This window comes from Gossypium hirsutum, chromosome A05 (assembly GCF_007990345.1).
Source record: "Gossypium hirsutum isolate 1008001.06 chromosome A05, Gossypium_hirsutum_v2.1, whole genome shotgun sequence".
Taxonomy (NCBI): Eukaryota; Viridiplantae; Streptophyta; class Magnoliopsida; order Malvales; family Malvaceae; genus Gossypium; species Gossypium hirsutum.
The window spans coordinates 1-19,346 of record NC_053428.1 but is presented as its reverse complement, the minus strand read 5'-3'; the positions used below and the strand labels follow the sequence as shown (position 1 = coordinate 19,346).

General features: G+C 34.0%; 1 protein-coding gene across 2 annotated transcripts; it reads left to right on the top strand.

The window, feature by feature from the left end:
• The first annotated feature begins 12,904 nt into the window (after positions 1-12,904).
• Positions 12,905-16,299, top strand: LOC107907392 (uncharacterized). Of its 2 annotated transcripts, none has more exons than XM_016834758.2 (7): positions 12,905-13,501; positions 13,921-14,007; positions 14,116-14,379; positions 14,491-14,655; positions 14,770-14,823; positions 14,934-15,080; positions 15,631-16,299. In XM_016834758.2, exons 1-7 carry the CDS (start codon positions 13,325-13,327, stop codon positions 16,006-16,008), a joined length of 1,272 nt encoding a protein of 423 aa, XP_016690247.2. In that variant the 5' UTR covers positions 12,905-13,324; the 3' UTR covers positions 16,009-16,299. The 2 variants fall into 2 exon arrangements, with proteins under 2 accessions (XP_016690247.2, XP_040968598.1); XM_041112664.1 differs by having other exon boundaries at positions 12,943-13,501; positions 14,746-14,823.
• Positions 16,300-19,346: the final 3,047 nt, after the last annotated feature.

The window sequence follows — 19,346 nt, the reverse complement described above, 5'->3', positions numbered from 1 at the left end:
ATATAGGCATTTATGCATTGATTGTTTAAACTTTAAGACATTAGATTTGTAAGATTTTTGAGCCTTTTGAGCATCTGTTAATTCTTTCATGCTCACTTTCATTATGAGTGCATCAATATTGAATTGTTATTCTAGAACTTGCTTGATTATGCATGTCAAGACCAAACCATTTGATTTGATATGTCAAAATGATTAAGGCACTTAGGATTAACCCACTCATGCCATGAAAAGCCTAATTCTACGATTAACCCCTAGTGAACCCCCTTGAACCTGACAAGCTATTTCTTGTATTACCCTTAACATTAACCCTTAACCCATTATTGTTGAAATCCCCTAAATCAAATTTGATCCCTATTTTTGTCGAGATTTGAATTGAAATAGTTTCTTAGCTATGTTTTGTTCTATTTTGTTCTTAAAAAAAAGGTGTATACATATTAGTAGTAATGATCTTTTGAGCTAAAAATAGTTAAATTCCATATTTTGAGAAAAAGTTCTGTTGTACGCAATTAATGACTAGTCATTTTTTTTAGTTAGGCAATTTTTCAATTCGATCTCGATTCTAACCTTTTCTTTCAGTTTGTGACCACACCCCCTAACCAAGCCTCGTTACAACCCTTTAAAGACCTTTGATTGGTGTATCATCCCAATTTATAGTGGTGGAGATTTGATTTTCATGCAAGCCTATGGTAATGAATTTTCATTATTAACTATTGAGTGCTTCATTTATTGTCCTTAAACACCTCGAGTAATTTGAGTGAATATTTAGTGAGGATGTTAAACTCAGTGAGATTTCGAATCAAGGTAACCACTTAGATAAAGGGAGATGCCTGAGTTTTGCATGATTAGATACTCAACTTGGAATGTTTGAAGTTATAATGTTCTTTTAGTTGAATTCTCAATATATGATTACTTGTGGATTATTTTGAGATATTATCGATGGAAATTGTAAGTTGAGAAGAATTTATTTTGATTATGAGTTGAGGATTTTGCTTGAGGACAAGCAAATGCTTAAGTGTGGGGGTATTTGATAAACAGTAATTTATACATATTTTTACCCCATGCTTAACGCATTTTATGGATGATTTTTCCTTAGAATTAGTGAATTCGATGCTCCTAATGCCTTAATTTCATGTTTTATACTTAGATGAGTATAAGAGAGTGAAATGAACGAGAAACGGGCCAAAAACGGAGAAAATGGACCAACGTACGAAATCAACACGGCTTGGACTTCCTTACACGGGCAGACCACACGGCCGTGTCAAATTGGCAGAATCGAAGCACGACTCACACGGGTGGACCACACGCCCGTGCCATTCTAATAGGCTCGAGCACGGCCTGAAGTAATCGCACACAGCCGTGTGACATGGTCGTGTCTCTGCCGAGCCCAAGTTGAGTCCAATTAGAAAAAGGATAATTTTGAGGGCTTTTAGGCATTCTAAAGCCTATAAACACACCCTGAAGGAAGAGGATGAAACACACAGGGAGGAAGAAAGGACTTACTCGAAGAAAGCTGATTGATTCATCTTAGAAGCCGGATTCATCATCAAGACTGAAAATCTCCCCTCAATTTCCCTTCAAGAGTTTTGGGTTTTCTTTATGTTTTGTATTCATTATTCTTCTGAGATGTTTACCTTTTTAATTATGAACTAAATCCCCTAAATACCTAAAGGGAATGAAACCTAAGACGAATCTTGTTATTATTTTCTGAATTGTATAATAAATATTTGACTTGTTCTTAATTATATGTTCTTAATTCTTGTTTTGATGTTCTAGGATATTGATTCAAGTTAAGCTCTTATTCAGAGGAGGAATAGACCCTGTCTAAGAGTACAATTGTCATAATTAAGCGGAGTTGATTGCATGCCTAAAGATAGGGTGATAAGATTTTGTCAGATTAGGGTGAAACCTAATAAGGGGATCCATAGATCGAGTTAATGCAACCCTAGGGTGTTAATTGGAGAAAAGTCTCAATTATTCAATCTAGGGATTAGACGTTATTAGTCTTGAATAAGAATATGATAAACCGTAATTTATACATATTTTTAACCCATGCTTAACGTATTTTTTGGATGATTTTTCCTCAAAATTGGTGGATTCGATGGTCCTAATGCCTTAATTTCATGATTTATACTTAAGTGAGCATAGGAGAGCGAAAGGAACGAGAAATGGGCCAAAAACAGAGAAAATGGGCCAAAATACGAAATTAACACGGCCTAGACTTCCTCACACGGGCATCTCACACGGTCGTGTCAATTTGGCAGAATCGAAGCACGACTCATACGGGTAGAACACACGCCCGTGCCATTCTAACATGCTCGAACACGGCCTGAAGTAATCGTACACAGGCGTGTCCCTGCCGAGCCCAAGTTGAGTCTAATTCAGAAAATGCCACTTTTGAGGGCTCGTAGGCATTCCAAAGCCTATAAATACACCCTATAGGAGGAAGAAAGGGGAACACAGAGGAAGAAAGGAAGGAAGGAATTACTCGAAGAAAGCCGACTGATCTATCTCAGAAGCCAGATTCATCATCAAGACTGAAGATCTCCCCTCAATTTCCCTTCAGGAGTTTTGTGTTTTCTTTATGTTTTGTATTCATTATTCTTCTAAGATGTTTTCCTCTTTAGTTATGAACTAAATCCCCTAAATACCTAAGGCGAATGAAACCTAAGACGAATCTTGTTATTTTTTTCTGAATTGTATGATAAATATTTAACTTGTTCTTAATTATGTGTTCTTAATTCTTGTTTTGATATCCCAGGATACTGATTCAAGATAAGCTCTTATTCAGAGGAGGAACAGACCCTGTCTAAGAGTACAATTGTCATAATTAAGCGGAGTTGATTGCATGCTTAAAGATAGGGTGATAAGATTTTGTCAGATTAGGGTGAAACCTAATAAGGGGATCCATAGATCGAGTTAATGCAACCCTAGGGTGTTAATTAGAGGAAAGTCTCAATTATTCAATCTAGGGATTAGACGTTATTAGTCTTGAATAAGAATATGATAAACCGTAATTTATACATATTTTTAACCCATGCTTAACGTATTTTTTGGATGATTTTTCCTCAGAATTGGTGGATTCGATGGTCCTAATGCATTAATTTCATGATTTATACTTAAGTGAGCATAGGAGAGCGAAAGGAACGAGAAATTGGCCAAAAACAGAGAAAATGGGCCAAAATACGAAATTAACACGGCTTAGACTTCCTCACACGGGCATCTCACACGGTCGTGTCAATTTGGCAGAATCGAAGCACGACTCATACGGGTAGAACACACGCCCGTGCCATTCTAACATGCTCGAACACGGCCTGAAGTAATCGTACACGGGCGTGTCCCTGCCGAGCCCAAGTTGAGTCTAATTCAGAAAATGCCACTTTTGAGGGCTCGTAGGCATTCCAAAGCCTATAAATACACCCTATAGGAGGAAGAAAGGGGAACACAGAGGAAGAAAGGAAGGAAGGAATTACTCGAAGAAAGCCGACTGATCCATCTCAGAAGCCAGATTCATCATCAAGACTGAAGATCTCCCCTCAATTTCCCTTCAGGAGTTTTGTGTTTTCTTTATGTTTTGTATTCATTATTCTTCTAAGATGTTTTCCTCTTTAGTTATGAACTAAATCCCCTAAATACCTGAGGGGAATGAAACCTAAGACGAATCTTGTTATTATTTTCTGAATTGTATGATAAATATTTAACTTGTTCTTAATTATGTGTTCTTAATTCTTGTTTTGATATCCCAGGATACTGATTCAAGATAAGCTCTTATTCAGAGGAGGAACAGACCCTGTCTAAGAGTACAATTGTCATAATTAAGCGGAGTTGATTGCATGCCTAAAGATAGGGTGATAAGATTTTGTCAGATTAGGGTGAAACCTAATAAGGGGATCCATAGATCGAGTTAATGCAACCCTAGGGTGTTAATTGGAGGAAAGTCTCAATTATTCAATCTAGGGATTAGACGTTATTAGTCTTGAATAAGAATATGATAAACCGTAATTTATACATATTTTTAACCCATGCTTAACTTATTTTTTGGATGATTTTTCCTCAGAATTGGTGGATTCGATGGTCCTAATGCCTTAATTTCATGATTTATACTTAAGTGAGCATAGGAGAGCGAAAGGAACGAGAAATAGGCCAAAAACAGATAAAATAGGCCAAAATACGAAATTAACACGGCTTAGACTTCCTCACACGGGCATCTCACACGGTCGTGTCAATTTGGCAGAATCGAAGTACGACTCACACGGGTAGAACACACGCCCGTACCATTCTAACATGCTCAAACACGACCTGAAGTAATCGCACACGGGCGTGTCCCTGCCGAGCCCAAGTTGAGTCTAATTCAGAAAAGGCCACTTTTGAGGGCTCGTAGGCATTCCAAAGCCTATAAATACACCCTAGAGGAGGAAGAAAGGGGAACACAGAGGAAGAAAGGAAGGAAGGAATTACTCGAAGAAAGCCGACTGATCTATCTCAGAAGCCAGATTCATCATCAAGACTGAAGATCTCCCCTCAATTTCCCTTCAGGAGTTTTGGGTTTTCTTTATGTTTTGTATTCATTATTCTTCCGAGATGTTTTCCTCTTTAGTTATGAACTAAATCCCCTAAATACCTAAGGGGAATGAAACCTAAGACGAATCTTGTTATTATTTTCTGAATTGTATGATAAATATTTAACTTGTTCTTAATTATGTGTTCTTAATTCTTGTTTTGATATCCCAGGATACTGATTCAAGATAAGCTCTTATTCAGAGGAGGAACAGACCCTGTCTAAGAGTACATTTGTCATAATTAAGCGGAGTTGATTGCATGCCTAAAGATAGGGTGATAAGATTTTGTCAGATTAGGGTGAAACCTAATAAGGGGATCCATAGATCGAGTTAATGCAACCCTAGGGTGTTAATTGGAGAAAAGTCTCAATTATTCAATCTAGGGATTAGACGTTATTAGTCTTGAATAAGGATATGATAAACTGTAATTTATACATATTTTTAACCCATGCTTAACTTATTTTTTGGATGATTTTTCCTCAGAATTGGTGGATTCGATGGTCTTAATGCCTTAATTTCATGATTTATACTTAAGTGAGCATAGTAGAGCGAAAGGAACGAGAAATGGGCCAAAAACAGAGAAAATGGGCCAAAATACGAAATTAACACGGCCTAGACTTCCTCACACGGGTATCTCACACGGTCGTGTCAATTTGGCAGAATCGAAGCACAACTCACACGGGTAGAACACACGCCCGTGCCATTCTAACATGCTCGAACACGGCCTGAAGTAATCGCACACGGGCGTGTCCCTGCCGAGCCCAAGTTGAGTCTAATTCAGAAAAGGCCACTTTTGAGGGCTCGTAGGCATTCCAAAGCCTATAAATACACCCTAGAGGAGGAAGAAAGGGGAACACAGAGGAAGAAAGGAAGGAAGGAATTACTCGAAGAAAGCCGACTGATCTATCTCAGAAGCCAGATTCATCATCAAGACTGAAGATCTCCCCTCAATTTCCCTTCAGGAGTTTTGGGTTTTCTTTATGTTTTGTATTCATTATTCTTCCGAGATGTTTTCCTGTTTAGTTATGAACTAAATCCCCTAAATACCTAAGGGGAATGAAACCTAAGACGAATCTTGTTATTATTTTCTGAATTGTATGATAAATATTTAACTTGTTCTTAATTATGTGTTCTTAATTCTTGTTTTGATATCCCAGGATACTGATTCAAGATAAGCTCTTATTCAGAGGAGGAACAGACCCTGTCTAAGAGTACATTTGTCATAATTAAGCGGAGTTGATTGCGAGCCGAGAGATAGGGTGACAAGATTTTTTCGGATTAGGGTGAAACCTAATAAGGGGATCAATAGATCGAGTTAATGCAACCCTAGGGTGTTAATTAGAGAAAGGTCTCAATTATTCAACCTAGGGATTAGACGTTATTAGTCTTGAATAGAGATAATAACATAACTTAGGGATCTCTACGGAACAAGTTAAATGAATAAATCGTCCGATTCAGAGCCAAAATAACAAGTAAAAGTCTAGGTGGATTTTTCCTTAGGTATTGTCTTAATTCAATTGTTTTCCAAAAGTAATCCCCCAATTCTGCTTTCTGTGAGTTCTTAGTTTAGATAATTAGTTAGTTAAAACAAAACCCCATTTATTCTTAGGCTAGATAATAAAAAGACGGTCATTACTAGTACTTTTAGTTCCTTTGGGTTCGACAATTCGGTCTTGCTAAAACTATACTACTGTTCGATAGGTACACTTGCCTACATCGCGATAATAGTTAGTTTCAAGAACGATTAATTATAAATATTTAAAACCTGTCACACGAGAATCGCGATCAGGATAATAACATAACTTAGGGATCTCTACAGAGCAAGTTAAATGAGTAAATCATCCGATTCGGAGTCAGAATAATAAGTGAAGTCTAGGTGGATTCTTCCTTAGGTATTGTCTTACTTTAATCGTTTTTCCCAAAAGTAATTCCCCAATTCTATTTTCTGTGAATTCTTAGTTTAGATAATTAGTTAGTTAAAACAAAGCCCCCTTATTCTTAGGCTAGATAATAAAAAAAAACAGTTATTACTAGTACTTTTAGTTCCTTTAGGTTCGACAATCCGTTCTTGTTAAAACTATACTACTATTCGATAGGTACACTTGCCTACATCGCGGTAATAGTTAGTTTCAAGAACGATTAATTATAAATTTATAAAACTTATCACACAAAATCGCACGATCATAAGACCATGTTTGGAACATGGCATTTGGTAAGATAAGGATATCATGTAAGACCATGCCAAGGCATGGCATTGATAAGTTCTATAAGGCAAGGAAATCATGTAAGACCATGTCAAGACATGGCATTGATGAGTTACTATAAGGTAAAGGTCCTATGTAAGACCATGCCAAGGCATGGAATTGATGAGTTTATAAAGCAATGATACCACGTAAGACCATGTCAAGACATGGTAATGCTAAGTTCAAAAAGAAAAAGGTTCCCGAGTAATCCAAAGAGTAAGTCAAAGAAACAACAAGGTAAGAACATGAAGAAAGAGTGCAGGTATGCATTTAAGGCTTATTTAATATTAAGATTGTAAGTAATTGAGATTATCAAGTATTAAGTAAGTGATGAGTTTTCAGTTATGCTTGTGACACTTTATGACATGATTGGCAATATGCCTATATTATGAAAGAGTACTCATGTGTTAAGTGAGATGTTGCAGGTATGTAAGTAAGCTATTAAGTAAGGTGCCTTTTGTATTCTGAGCGTTTGGTAAAGTTACCGATGAGTAAGATGGGAAAGTAAGAACTAAACATTATTTAAGCAAATTATGACAGCATAGTAGTAAGCTAAATTGATTGCTAATGCTTATTATCTTACATGTGAACTCACAAAGCTTTATAAGCTTACTTCTTTCACTTTCCCATGTTTCAGAGTACTTAAAAGTAAGCTCGGGTTGGAGGTCGTCGGAGATCATTTCACACTATCGACTATCAAGTTTCCAAATGGGTAACTTCGTTTACAAACGTTCTAGTTTATGGCATGATTAGGGGCTTAGGCATTTCGTGTGTCTGTCCTTATGATATGGATAAAGAATGGTATGTAAATATTTGATAATGATTATCTATTGAAATAGCTAATGAAGAACATGTTTCGGTGTTATGTATGCCTAAATGGTAGTTAATACAAAGAAATCATGAAAAAGTGAAATTAGCATTAAAACAGTATTGAACAGCAGCAGTGATGTGATCTTGAAAAATCACCAAGAATAGTAGAAATAGAATTAGGTGATGAATGGGATATAGAATTAAAGCTTATTGAGTCTATTTTCATATGAAAGAAGTAGAGTAAGCAAAAGAAGTGAATATTAAGAGAAATTTGAATTTTAGTGAGACAGGGTCAGAGTGATTTTTGAATCTCCTTTTATAATTTTATAAATTCACTAAAAATTGTACAAAAATAATTGGGAGTTATAGTTTATATTTATAGATTCCTTAGTGAATCTAATTTCAAGAGAAACAAACGAAATAGTTATTTGAATTCTGTACAGGGAGAAAATTGATTCGTAGTGAGGAGGGGTCAGAGTAGTCGAATAGTGCAATAGGGGAAACTTTAACTAATAAACTGTACTAATTGGCTACACCAAAAATTCTGGAAAAAAATTAGTAAGAAGATATATGAGTCTAGTTTCAGGGAGAATTCACAAATTTAAAATTTGAGTTTTGTGACTCGAGTTATGATTTATTTAGTGACTATGTAAGATTTATTTAATGACTATAACGCAGGTGGGAAGTTTTATAAGGAATAATGAAATAAATTGTTTTGATTTGTCTAAGTATTCGGAAAATTTTTAATGTTCCTGGTTTGGTCCCAAACCATTTCAATTGCTTCGATTATCTATAAAATAGGGAAAGAACACGCAAAGTAAGCTTTAAAAGCTTAGTAAGCCATATACAAATAAAATTACCACATGAATTAACATCATTTTCATCAATAGATAAACTATGGGTAAGTACATATAAGCTCACAAATCTTTCCCAATGTATACATATTCAACATCATAAGTTAATTCGTCACATATTTCCCTTTTCAATACTTGTATGAATATTGTACGTACCTGAGTCACTTAACTTATTCGCATATTATTTCTCAACTTGATTTTGTCAGTTGAACCTTTTGGAATTGTGAAGGATACTCAGAAATCACATATAGCTCATACAATGCCATATCTCAGATATGGGCTTACATGTTATTACATATTTATGCTGATAGCCCAGCTATGGTCTTATATAAAATCAAATAACGATGCCAATGTCCCAGACATGGTCTTACATGTAATCACATAATGATGCCAATGTCCCAGACATGGTCTTACACATAATCACATCTCGTTAATCCTAATGTCATGACATTCGTATCCTATACTATTCCTAATGTTCATACGGGACTTTCAGATATTGTAACCCTATCGATTCTTGCTCGTATTTGATCATTCAACATTCATAGTAGTTCAATGACAATTAAACATATATAATTCAATTTAAAGACATTTATTTGCATATGAACTTACCTTGTATTCGGGATAAACAGACTGCATCGACTATTCGATAACTTTTAATTTTTCTCGATCTAAATTCGATTTCTTTCTTTTATTCATCAAATCATTCAATTCAGTCCACAAACACATATTTGGGCATTTTTACACTTTAGCCCCTAAAGTTCCATATTTTACAATTTAGTCCCTATTTCACAAATACACAAAATTCACACAATTTAACAATACTCATGCTTGGAAAATTTTCATAATAGTCCCTAGAAGCCCAAAAATTTCATTTATTTCACATTTTATCCACTCAATTTACACTTTTTACAATTAAATCCCTAAAATGCATTTTTAGCTAAAATCACTTTACAAAACATTTAAATCTATCAACAAATAGTCGTTTTCCATTATCAAACATTCAAAAGCTCAAATATTCATCAATTTCACTTCACGAAATCATGAAAAAATTTGAAAATTAAGACACGGGCTAGCTAGAATACGAAGCAACGATTACAAAAACATAGAAATCATAAAAAATCGAGCTAAAACCGTACCTTAATTGAACCAAGAATGTGTCGAACCCTAGATGGACATGGAAGCTTTCTTTTTCTTGTTCAATAATTTGGCTAGATGATAATGAGAGAATAAAAATGGCTTTTGTTTTATTAATAATACTTTAATAACCAAATTACCAAATTAACCTTTAATAGAAACCATTAAAATTCATTTATGCATGACCATCTTTGTCCACTCACCCTTATAATGGTCTATTTACAACATAAGGACCTTAAATTTAATAAATCATAGCTATTTAACACCTTTAACAAGTAGAATACAACTTTTACATTTTACGCGATTTAGTCTTTTTCTCAAATTGAGCTATTAAACAATAGAATTAGCTTACGAAATTTTCACACATACTTACAATGATGCTGTAAACACATAAAATAATATCAAAATAATTTTCCAACATCATATTTGTGGTTCTGAAACCATTGTTTCGATTTAACTAAAACCGGGTTGTTACAATTGACACCAAATTGGGTGAGAAAAATGGCTTATAAATAGCCTATTTTCGTTCACAAGGTTAGAGACACGGGCGTGTGTCTCAGTCGTATGATGTTACCCCTGCAACTTTGAAAATTTTTAATGTATTCCAAAAAAATTCCTGAGTTTCTAAATTGGTCCGACTTATTTCTAACGTGTATTTTGGGCATCAAGGGCTTGAATAAGAGACAATATGTAGGAGTTTGATTGGTTTCTGACATGAATGTTATGTTATATGAAATGATAAAATTTCTGTCTGTTTGATTTGTAAACTCCGGCAATGCTTCGTAACCCGGTTTCGGCAAGGGATACGGGTTTGAGGTGTTACAGTTTATCTACAAAAATTTACTTTAATATTAAAATAAAGCGCTTTTATGAGTAAAAATTATAGGCTAAGAGTTTATTTAACTACAAAAATAGGTAGAGGGCTTTTTTAAACACAATGCAGTGAGTTAAAGGGGAATAAAAATAAAATAATAAATAAGGAGGGCTTAGAAGGCAATTAGCTAAATTTAAGTTTTGGTGCCACGACACTGTCAGGCGGCACTCTTTCTCTTTCTTTTTCAGTAATCACCCAACATTGTAAATTTGCAGTTTAGGTCCCTAAATACTTTATATCATTATATTCAGTCCGGTGCCGCCAATTTGACAGGCGGTACTAATAAAACTATACCATTTTGGTAAATAATTTTATAGACATCTCATTTTAGTTATGAATTTTATTTTTTATATTATTTAGGTGAAAAAGCCAAATTTTCGTGTACGATGCTTAAAAGTTATCCGTACACATTGTACCAAATTTCAATACTACATACATGTTATAAAATCTTATAATGCTCTAATTAAATATTTATAAATTTAATTTAAAAGATATAATACAATAATTTCAAGCATATTCAATAACAATAATTTAATCATTAAAATTTGGATACTTTGACAAAAAAAATGAGTTGGAAATTTGTTGGTAGAAGTATTACGGAAGCCCCTGTATATTAGGAGTTAGATTGTATTTTATTTTTGTATTTAAAAATTGATAAATTAATTCATGCATGTTAGATAAAAGAGCAAACATGTCATTTTTATTAAAAACCTCATCTATTTTTATTTTTATAAATTGACATGATAAAATAATTAAATAATTACATATAATGTGTTACATGTACATAAAACTAGTAATTTTTAATAGTATAAATAGATTTAATTTTTAATTGAAAGATTGAGTTGCTATTTGATCTATTATAGAATGAATAATTTATCAATTTCTGAATAGAAATAAAATAAAATATAATTCTTAATATAAAATTCTCCAGATACTTTTATCAAATTTATTTGTTTGCATTTGAAATGGAAAAAGATAATGATGTGTACCAATTTAATTGATTTGTGAGAAATGTTTATATAATAAAAAATAAAATTTCCCATTTTTGTAGTTTAAAAATAAAAAATCATCAATATACATTGATTATAATATTTTCAGAATCCATTATCATCCCTGTCATGGGACTTAAGACACATGGTTACTCTCTGTTACTGCCTCAGTGTAAATAGGGAGAAAAAGGCCGAGTATCTGGACAATTGCGGACCTGACTACCCTTTCAAAAACGACAAACGATGCTCATGTGCCTACAGTAGTCCCCTTTGAAAGTTGTTTTGTCCCACTATTTCCATCACTTTTTTCACCACTTTCCCACAAATTTTTTCTTCCCCTAAAATCCAAAATTCTAGAAGTATTACTTAAAAAAAGCCTTGGGAGGAGAATGCTAACACTTCCCCCCCCCCCAAAAAAATGTAATATTTGATTTTCAATTGGGAGAATTTCAAAAAAAGGTGCCAAAAAGTGTTGTAGTTATCCCATCTTTTTTTTTTAAAGTTATCATGGTCCAGAATAATTGTAAGGTAACAACAATTTATATAATTAGTAAATAAATGAAAATTATTTTAATGCGTCTACCGTTCATTGATTATAGAATAATCACATGGTAGAATTTATGTGAGAAATCTGTTTATAAAAAAATAAATAAAATTTTAAATTTTTTTTAATTTCTTTATATATTTATTAGAGCTAATTCAGTAATTAATTTTTCACATTTGATAAGCAGAGATAGATGCTGATCATAAATTTTAAAATTACTTCATATCTAAGATAATATTTGAACCCTTAATCAAGGTAAAAGAAACTCTTGTCATTTCATCTAACTCCCGTAGTTATAAAATAAAAAATTTAAAATTATTATATTTTAAGTTCATGTGTTAAATTTTATTTATTTTATAAAAATAAAAATATTATTATATTATAACTTATTTCATAAAAATATAATCTTTTAATCTTTTAGTGAATTAAGTAATGTCGATTAACTCATAAAAATCAAAATTTTGTTCATTATCAACATAAAAGCATAATCTTTTAATCATTTCTTGAATTAAGTAATGTCGTATTAATACATAAAATTAAAAAATGTTGATTATCAATATATTATATGAAGACAAATACGAATATAAAAAAAAAAGAGAAGCGAATAACAAAAGCGGGTACTGACTAATTTTTTGTTGGCAGCAGGAACATGGTTCAAATCCTTCTTGTTATTCCATTCTCATTTGTAATATGTGAAAAAAATTTAAAAACGATATAAACTTTTAGGTTTTATAAAAATATTAAATAAAATCAATATTTAATAATCTTTTAGTAAATTTTCTTAAATGATCTTTTAGTAAATTAAATCCATTCAAATGACAAGTTAAAAAATGATAATACCATCATAATTGAGTAAACTCAAATATGTGATATTTAAAATCCTATTGAAATCATAAAAGTGAATAAAAAATATTGATTCTAAAGATTGATTGCATAGTACTAATTTTTAAAATTATTCTATTACCTTTTTATTTATTTATTCATTGACATCTGGTTTTTGAGAGAGAGAAACCATAAGCTGGTGGGGGAGAGAGGAAAAAGAAGAAAAAAAAAAGGTGGGGAGAGGGTGTGAAGAGAGAGAAATAATTTAATTTGGATTCTAGTGGAAAGTCAGGAAAAATCACTTCTTCAAAGTTTAAGGGACTTTTAAGGGTTCAATTCAGCTCCAACTTTCTCCTTCGCTGCTTTTGGTTTATGGTTGTCGATACCGCTGCTTGAAATCTAACCACCCTACACTGCACGAGGGGTGCTTAGGATATCGGAGCATTAGACCATACAGAAAACAGGAAAATAGTTTGGGTTTTTAGCAAAAAAAAAAAAATGAGGGATGTGCATTTTAGCAGAGAGAAGGCAGGAAAAGGAGTGGTGCTATTTTTTTTCTGGATGCTGAGTTTGATCTCGCTATCTTGCGCGGCTAGGCTAAGTGTGTCGAGACAGAAGCTCCAAGTGCAAAACCACTTGAACCGTTTGAACAAACCGGCTGTTAAAACCATCCAGGTAAACTTTTCTGCCATTATTGTTGGTTTTGTTCAAGGCCTTTTCGAAAATGAGCCCTAAAATCACTTCAGGGAAATGCTTCTTTCTGTTTTGATCTAATCTTCTGCCCCCTTTTTTTTACAAAAAAAAAAGCAAACATTTTGGGTCTTTAAAAGTAATTTCATGTTAATCCTGTGAACCAGCCTTGATTTATTCTTTTCTTTAGCAATTTTGACAGCTACCAAACGGGAAATAAATACAGATGTTTGTTGGTTTTCCGTGAAAATCAAGTGTTTTTTGGAGCTACCATTCTATCCGTCCATTACAAACAATGTCTTATTTATCCAAACTCTTTTGTGTATAGATTAGTAGTAGTAAAAATAGTATGTGTTGAGAATTTTAACAAATGGTGCAGTTTTGTTTTGAATGGTGGTGTACAGAGTCCGGATGGGGATATTATAGACTGTGTTCACCTCTCTCGTCAGCCAGCTTTTGATCATCCTTTTCTCAAAGACCACAAAATTCAGGTCCGTTCTTTGGCTTCTTTTTCCATTGTTGTTGTGCAATGAGCAGCTTTTCCATGTAGTTGGTATTAGGAAGGATTGAATTTTGTGTTTTGCGTTTTGATGCATTAGATGAGGCCTAGTTACCACCCAGAGGGTCTTTTTGACGAGAACAAGGTCTCTGACACTGAGAAACCCAAAAAGGGCTCGAACCCCATTACTCAGTTGTGGCACATGAATGGTAAATGTCCTGATGGAACCATTCCCATCAGAAGAACTAAGGAAGAAGATGTTTTGAGGGCAAGCTCAGTTAAAAGATATGGTAGGAAGAAGCATAGGGCCATCCCTCAGCCCAAGTCTGCAGATCCCGATCTCATCAATGAAAGTGGTCATCAGGTAATATACAGGTGTTTCTTTTATCCGCTTAACAATTTAACTCATTCATGTTTATTATCATTTTTATTTTTACTTGTGTTTTTGCATGATTGTCTTGTTTGGGGCGATTAGCATGCAATAGCATATGTGGAAGGGGATAAGTATTATGGAGCTAAAGCAACCATAAACGTTTGGGAACCCAAAATACAACAGCCTAATGAGTTCAGCTTATCCCAGTTGTGGATTCTGGGAGGTTCTTTTGGTGAAGATCTTAATAGTATTGAAGCTGGTTGGCAGGTAAGTACTATAGTCGTTTTGCTCTGAACAATTGGTCTACCTGGTTTCAATTTTTTATGTGCCAGCCATTCATTTTAATTCTTATAAAAGGTGTATGCATGTCAATGCAAGCAGGTTAGCCCAGATCTCTATGGTGACAATAATACAAGACTTTTCACCTATTGGACCGTGAGTCTACTGTTTATAGTTTTTCACATTTGCCCTTAGATTAGTGGTCATATTTCTCAGTATTTATTAGGATTTCCTCACACCGTTCTCACGGTTAATGTGTGTTACAGAGTGATGCATATCAAGCTACAGGCTGCTACAATCTCCTCTGTTCTGGTTTCATTCAAATTAACAGTGCAATAGCAATGGGAGCAAGCATATCTCCTGTTTCTGCTTATCGAAATTCCCAATATGACATCAGTATACTTGTATGGAAGGTAAAAGGGAAAAAAAGGTTCTATTATTAAGATTCTGAACACTGATGATAGTTCATTATTATGATTTTAAAAACTAGCCAAAGGAGGATTGGTACTGCCAACTATGCATGTGAGCATGAATGGAATTTGTCCTTTGAAACGAGCTAACTTCGCCTTATGAAATGCATTATTATATTTTTGCAATACTAGCAGCCAAAACAGTGCCTCTCTCTCTCTCTCTCTCTATATATATATATATAATTGAGGGTTAGGAGACCAGAAGAAACACTGTGGCGATTCAGAGGTTCTATAATCTTTTGCATCATTTTTCTGGTACATTTGTACACTTTATGTGATTGGTTAGGACTGTTTGCGCCTATCCATTTATTTTACTGCCACAACATCTCTTGCATCCTTATTTTTGGTTTTTTACATAATAAATGTGCTTATTGGCGCGGTTTTCTTAAAAACAGTGGCTTTACAAGTAAATCGCCCTTGCTTCTGCTACGCATCTAAATCTTTGTTATGAACATGACGTAAACATTTAACTGTGTGGGAAACTGCTTTGTAGGATCCTAAGGAAGGGCATTGGTGGATGCAGTTCGGTAATGACTATGTGTTGGGTTATTGGCCTTCCTTCTTATTCTCCTACTTGGCGGACAGTGCTTCGATGATCGAGTGGGGAGGTGAGGTTGTGAATTCAGAACCAGATGGACATCACACTTCCACTCAAATGGGCAGTGGCCGTTTCCCCGAAGAAGGTTTTGGCAAATCTAGTTATTTCAGGAACATACAGGTTGTTGATGACTCCAATAATCTCAAGGCTCCCAAAGGGCTTGGCACCTTTACAGAACAATCAAACTGCTATGATGTACAAACAGGGAGCAACGGGGATTGGGGCCATTACTTTTATTATGGGGGCCCTGGTAAAAACCCCAATTGTCCTTAAGAGCAAGAGGGAAAAGCACCTTTTTCTTTTTGGCGTTGTGTTTTCTACCTTTGTTCCCGTGTATCATTCAAACCCTAGTGTACTGTCTCCTCTTATATATCTTTTTGGTTTTTACTATTAGGTTGGGTTAGTAACCTCTCTAGCGGAAAATTTAGTTTTGATTCTGGTTGTTTTACTTGAAAAAGATCCCATCCCATGTAAGTGGTCTGGAATTCGGCCAAGTTTCTGAAAAAGCCAAAGAGGAACTGGCCTTTGTTGTTACTCTTTGTAATTCTATTTCTTTGTTTACTACTTTCTCGGAGTTTTGGTTTGTTATTGTTAATGAATGGAGCTCTTTAAAATATTGCTTTCGCCTCACCACAAATGATACTTGAATCCATTTACATTCCATGAATTACATTCACTGTTAAGAAGGTTGCCAACAATTGTTTCGGGTTGAGAACCAAAGTGATGAGACGGTGGGTCCCGCGTCCTTTACCTGTAATTTTTTTAGCTCATAAGAATTTGGTACTATTTGAAAAAGCTCGTTTGTAATTGTATTGATAATGGGAGGTGCTGCATGTGAGTGGATGACAGTGCTTTTTCCATCCCATCACTGATGATGACCCCTCCTTTTTCTTTTGTAAAGCTAGCCAACCCCACCCAACTTCCGGAAAAGCCCCCATCACGGTCACTAATGCATTAAATCCTATTGTCTATTCCTCTAAATTAGGCTAGCTGCGGTTTGGATTCCTTTCATCATATTTATGAGTACAATAACCACTTAAATTTTTCCCTCTTTTTTTTCTTTCAAAATTGACTCGAATAAATTAATTATTTAAGAAAATAATTTAGATATAAAATTTTCTAGGAAAGTGACATGTTTTTTTATAGTGTATGTTGGTATCGACAATCTCATCTCACCGTCGACACCATTTTCCATCATCCCGTAATAATTATTCAGTCTATAAAAAATGAACTTTTTTTGGCTGACATTGTGTTTGTTGGTATTGCTATATATTTTTTTTAACTACACCTACAAATACGAGTATTTCACCGCTGCGTACAATATTTTGTTTTCAAAAATGGTATTATTCACATTCGATAAAGGTATAGCCAATAACCAAGAATAATTGCACACTTTTAGAATTAAGTGCCTAACGACTTCAATGTCCAAAATTTTCGTAACTCATTATTTATTATTTTTGTAACTCATTCTTTAGGGACCTCAAGCTATCAATTCATGACATTTATGTCCAATAACTTTCATTTTGTACAATTTGATTACTAATAACATATAACTAATTAAACAGCTTATCTTAAATTCAAGCTTAATTCAACACTTCCACTATGTTTCAACACGATCTTAACATAATCTAAGTATAGCATTCATCAATTCTTCACATCAAGTGTCAATTTCACTAAAAACTCAACCATGTCACCTTGAAATAACTCCACAAATGAGAAATTAACACTTGCGTTGAATGGCAAGCTCGGTTGTCAAGGGAAAGGCTCCAGGATTACAAGCCATGATCTAAAAAGTGATTGCCCCCAACCCTTTTACAGTTCCAGAAGCAGAGGGAGCAGCTTCAGTAGTTACATCTCTCTAGCCCTAGGAGTCCGTCTTTCCTTTATATACGAAAAAAAGAAATTATCGATTAATAAACAAATAACAAAGTTTACACGACATAAAGATCAAAATAGATCTCTTCTCGAAAAGGTAAGCCTTCTAAGTTGGTTCATCCCCCTGCTATAGATTAGCGAACAGGCGAACCACGAGCCTGCACTTGATCTAAAGCAATGATCCGAGCTATCCCATAGATCTGGAGCGAAAAAAATCAAATAAAATTCCCTTATCTTAGTGAATTATGGTACGATAATGGATGGACAAACATAGAAATACTTCTTTCTTTTCTTTTGCTATGGACAACACTAATGGAGAAGAAGATTATATTTTTTTTCTCTCTCCCACTCACATACTATATATACTTGATTAATAACTTAATTAATATTTAATTAATATTTAATGAATGGACATGATCTAAAGTTAACTAGCATCGTGTATATGGATGGGAAATATCATTCCATTCCACTAATAATGAATTAAGGATGGTTAAATAATTTTTTGATCCTTGGTTCAATTGCAACTTAACATCTCAAACGTTTCCTCAATCGAATTTCACTTGCGATCCTTCTACTATAATTAACAACTGTCTCAATTTAATTATTTAATAATTCAATATTGTAACTTCATACTCGATACATAAATTCCTCGATTAGTATCCCCATTAATTCAATTTAGGAAATTCGATTTTGAACTAGTATTTTCAGACAACGATTAAAATTGGTTCGTTGCACAATGGGAGTAATATCTCAGGCCTTTTGTTTGAGTGAGAGTAGAAAAATGCATAACCATGCTTAAATGAGTTGATAAGAGTCAAATTCAAATCACGATTCCTTTTTTATTTTTTTTATATTTTACTATTTACACATTTTCTTCCTTCTCCATTCTAAAATTAGAAGTTTTGTTTCATTGAAAAGCGTAAATAAAAGCCTAATATTTTTGGGCTCAAAACATTGAAAATTGTCACAACTTGCCCTGAATTTCTAAGTTTTCTGTTTCAAGTAGGCTATTTTGGGGGCTTAGTTTTTTTAATATAGAACTCAATTTGGCAAGCAAAACATTCCAATGGAAAGATCAAATTTCATACAATAGAAATTACTTAAAGTTCGACTAGAATGATCAACAATAGATGTTTTTAAAAATACTAAAATTTAGTTACCCAAATATGTAGAAAGCCTTAAGTTTGGTGTTTCGATTTATGTTCATATTGGGTTTTGGTTTGGGGTTTCGATTTTGGTTTTGGTTTGGGGTTTTGATTTCAATTTTAGTTTAGGGTTTGGTGTTGGTTTAGGGTTTATGGTTTTAGGTTTGGGGTCTAGGGTCTAGGGTCTAAGGTTTAGGGTTATTAGGGGTATTAAAGTTTAGGGTTTAGGGTTTGAGGTTTAGAGTTTGGGGTTTAGGGTTTGAGGTTTAGGGTTTAGGGTGCCTTTCTATTTTTATGACCAGAAATTGTTTCTTGATTTCCATTTCAAATTGTTCTCTGGACTTTTTATCAATATGAGGTGATCGGAACTGCTGGTCTCGTTTTCCTGCTCTTAATAAAGCAAGACAACTTCTCCGTAGCATCTACTTGGGCCTCGGTAACAGTTATTCATTCTTCTTCTTTTTGATCCTATTGTGAAGAGCTTCTGATTTAATTCCAAGAAGTTATCCATTTCCATATGCTTAGCACAACAAAATGGGTAATCTTGCTGAAGCTCGGGGATTGAAGTGAGAATTTTAGGAAGACTCTATG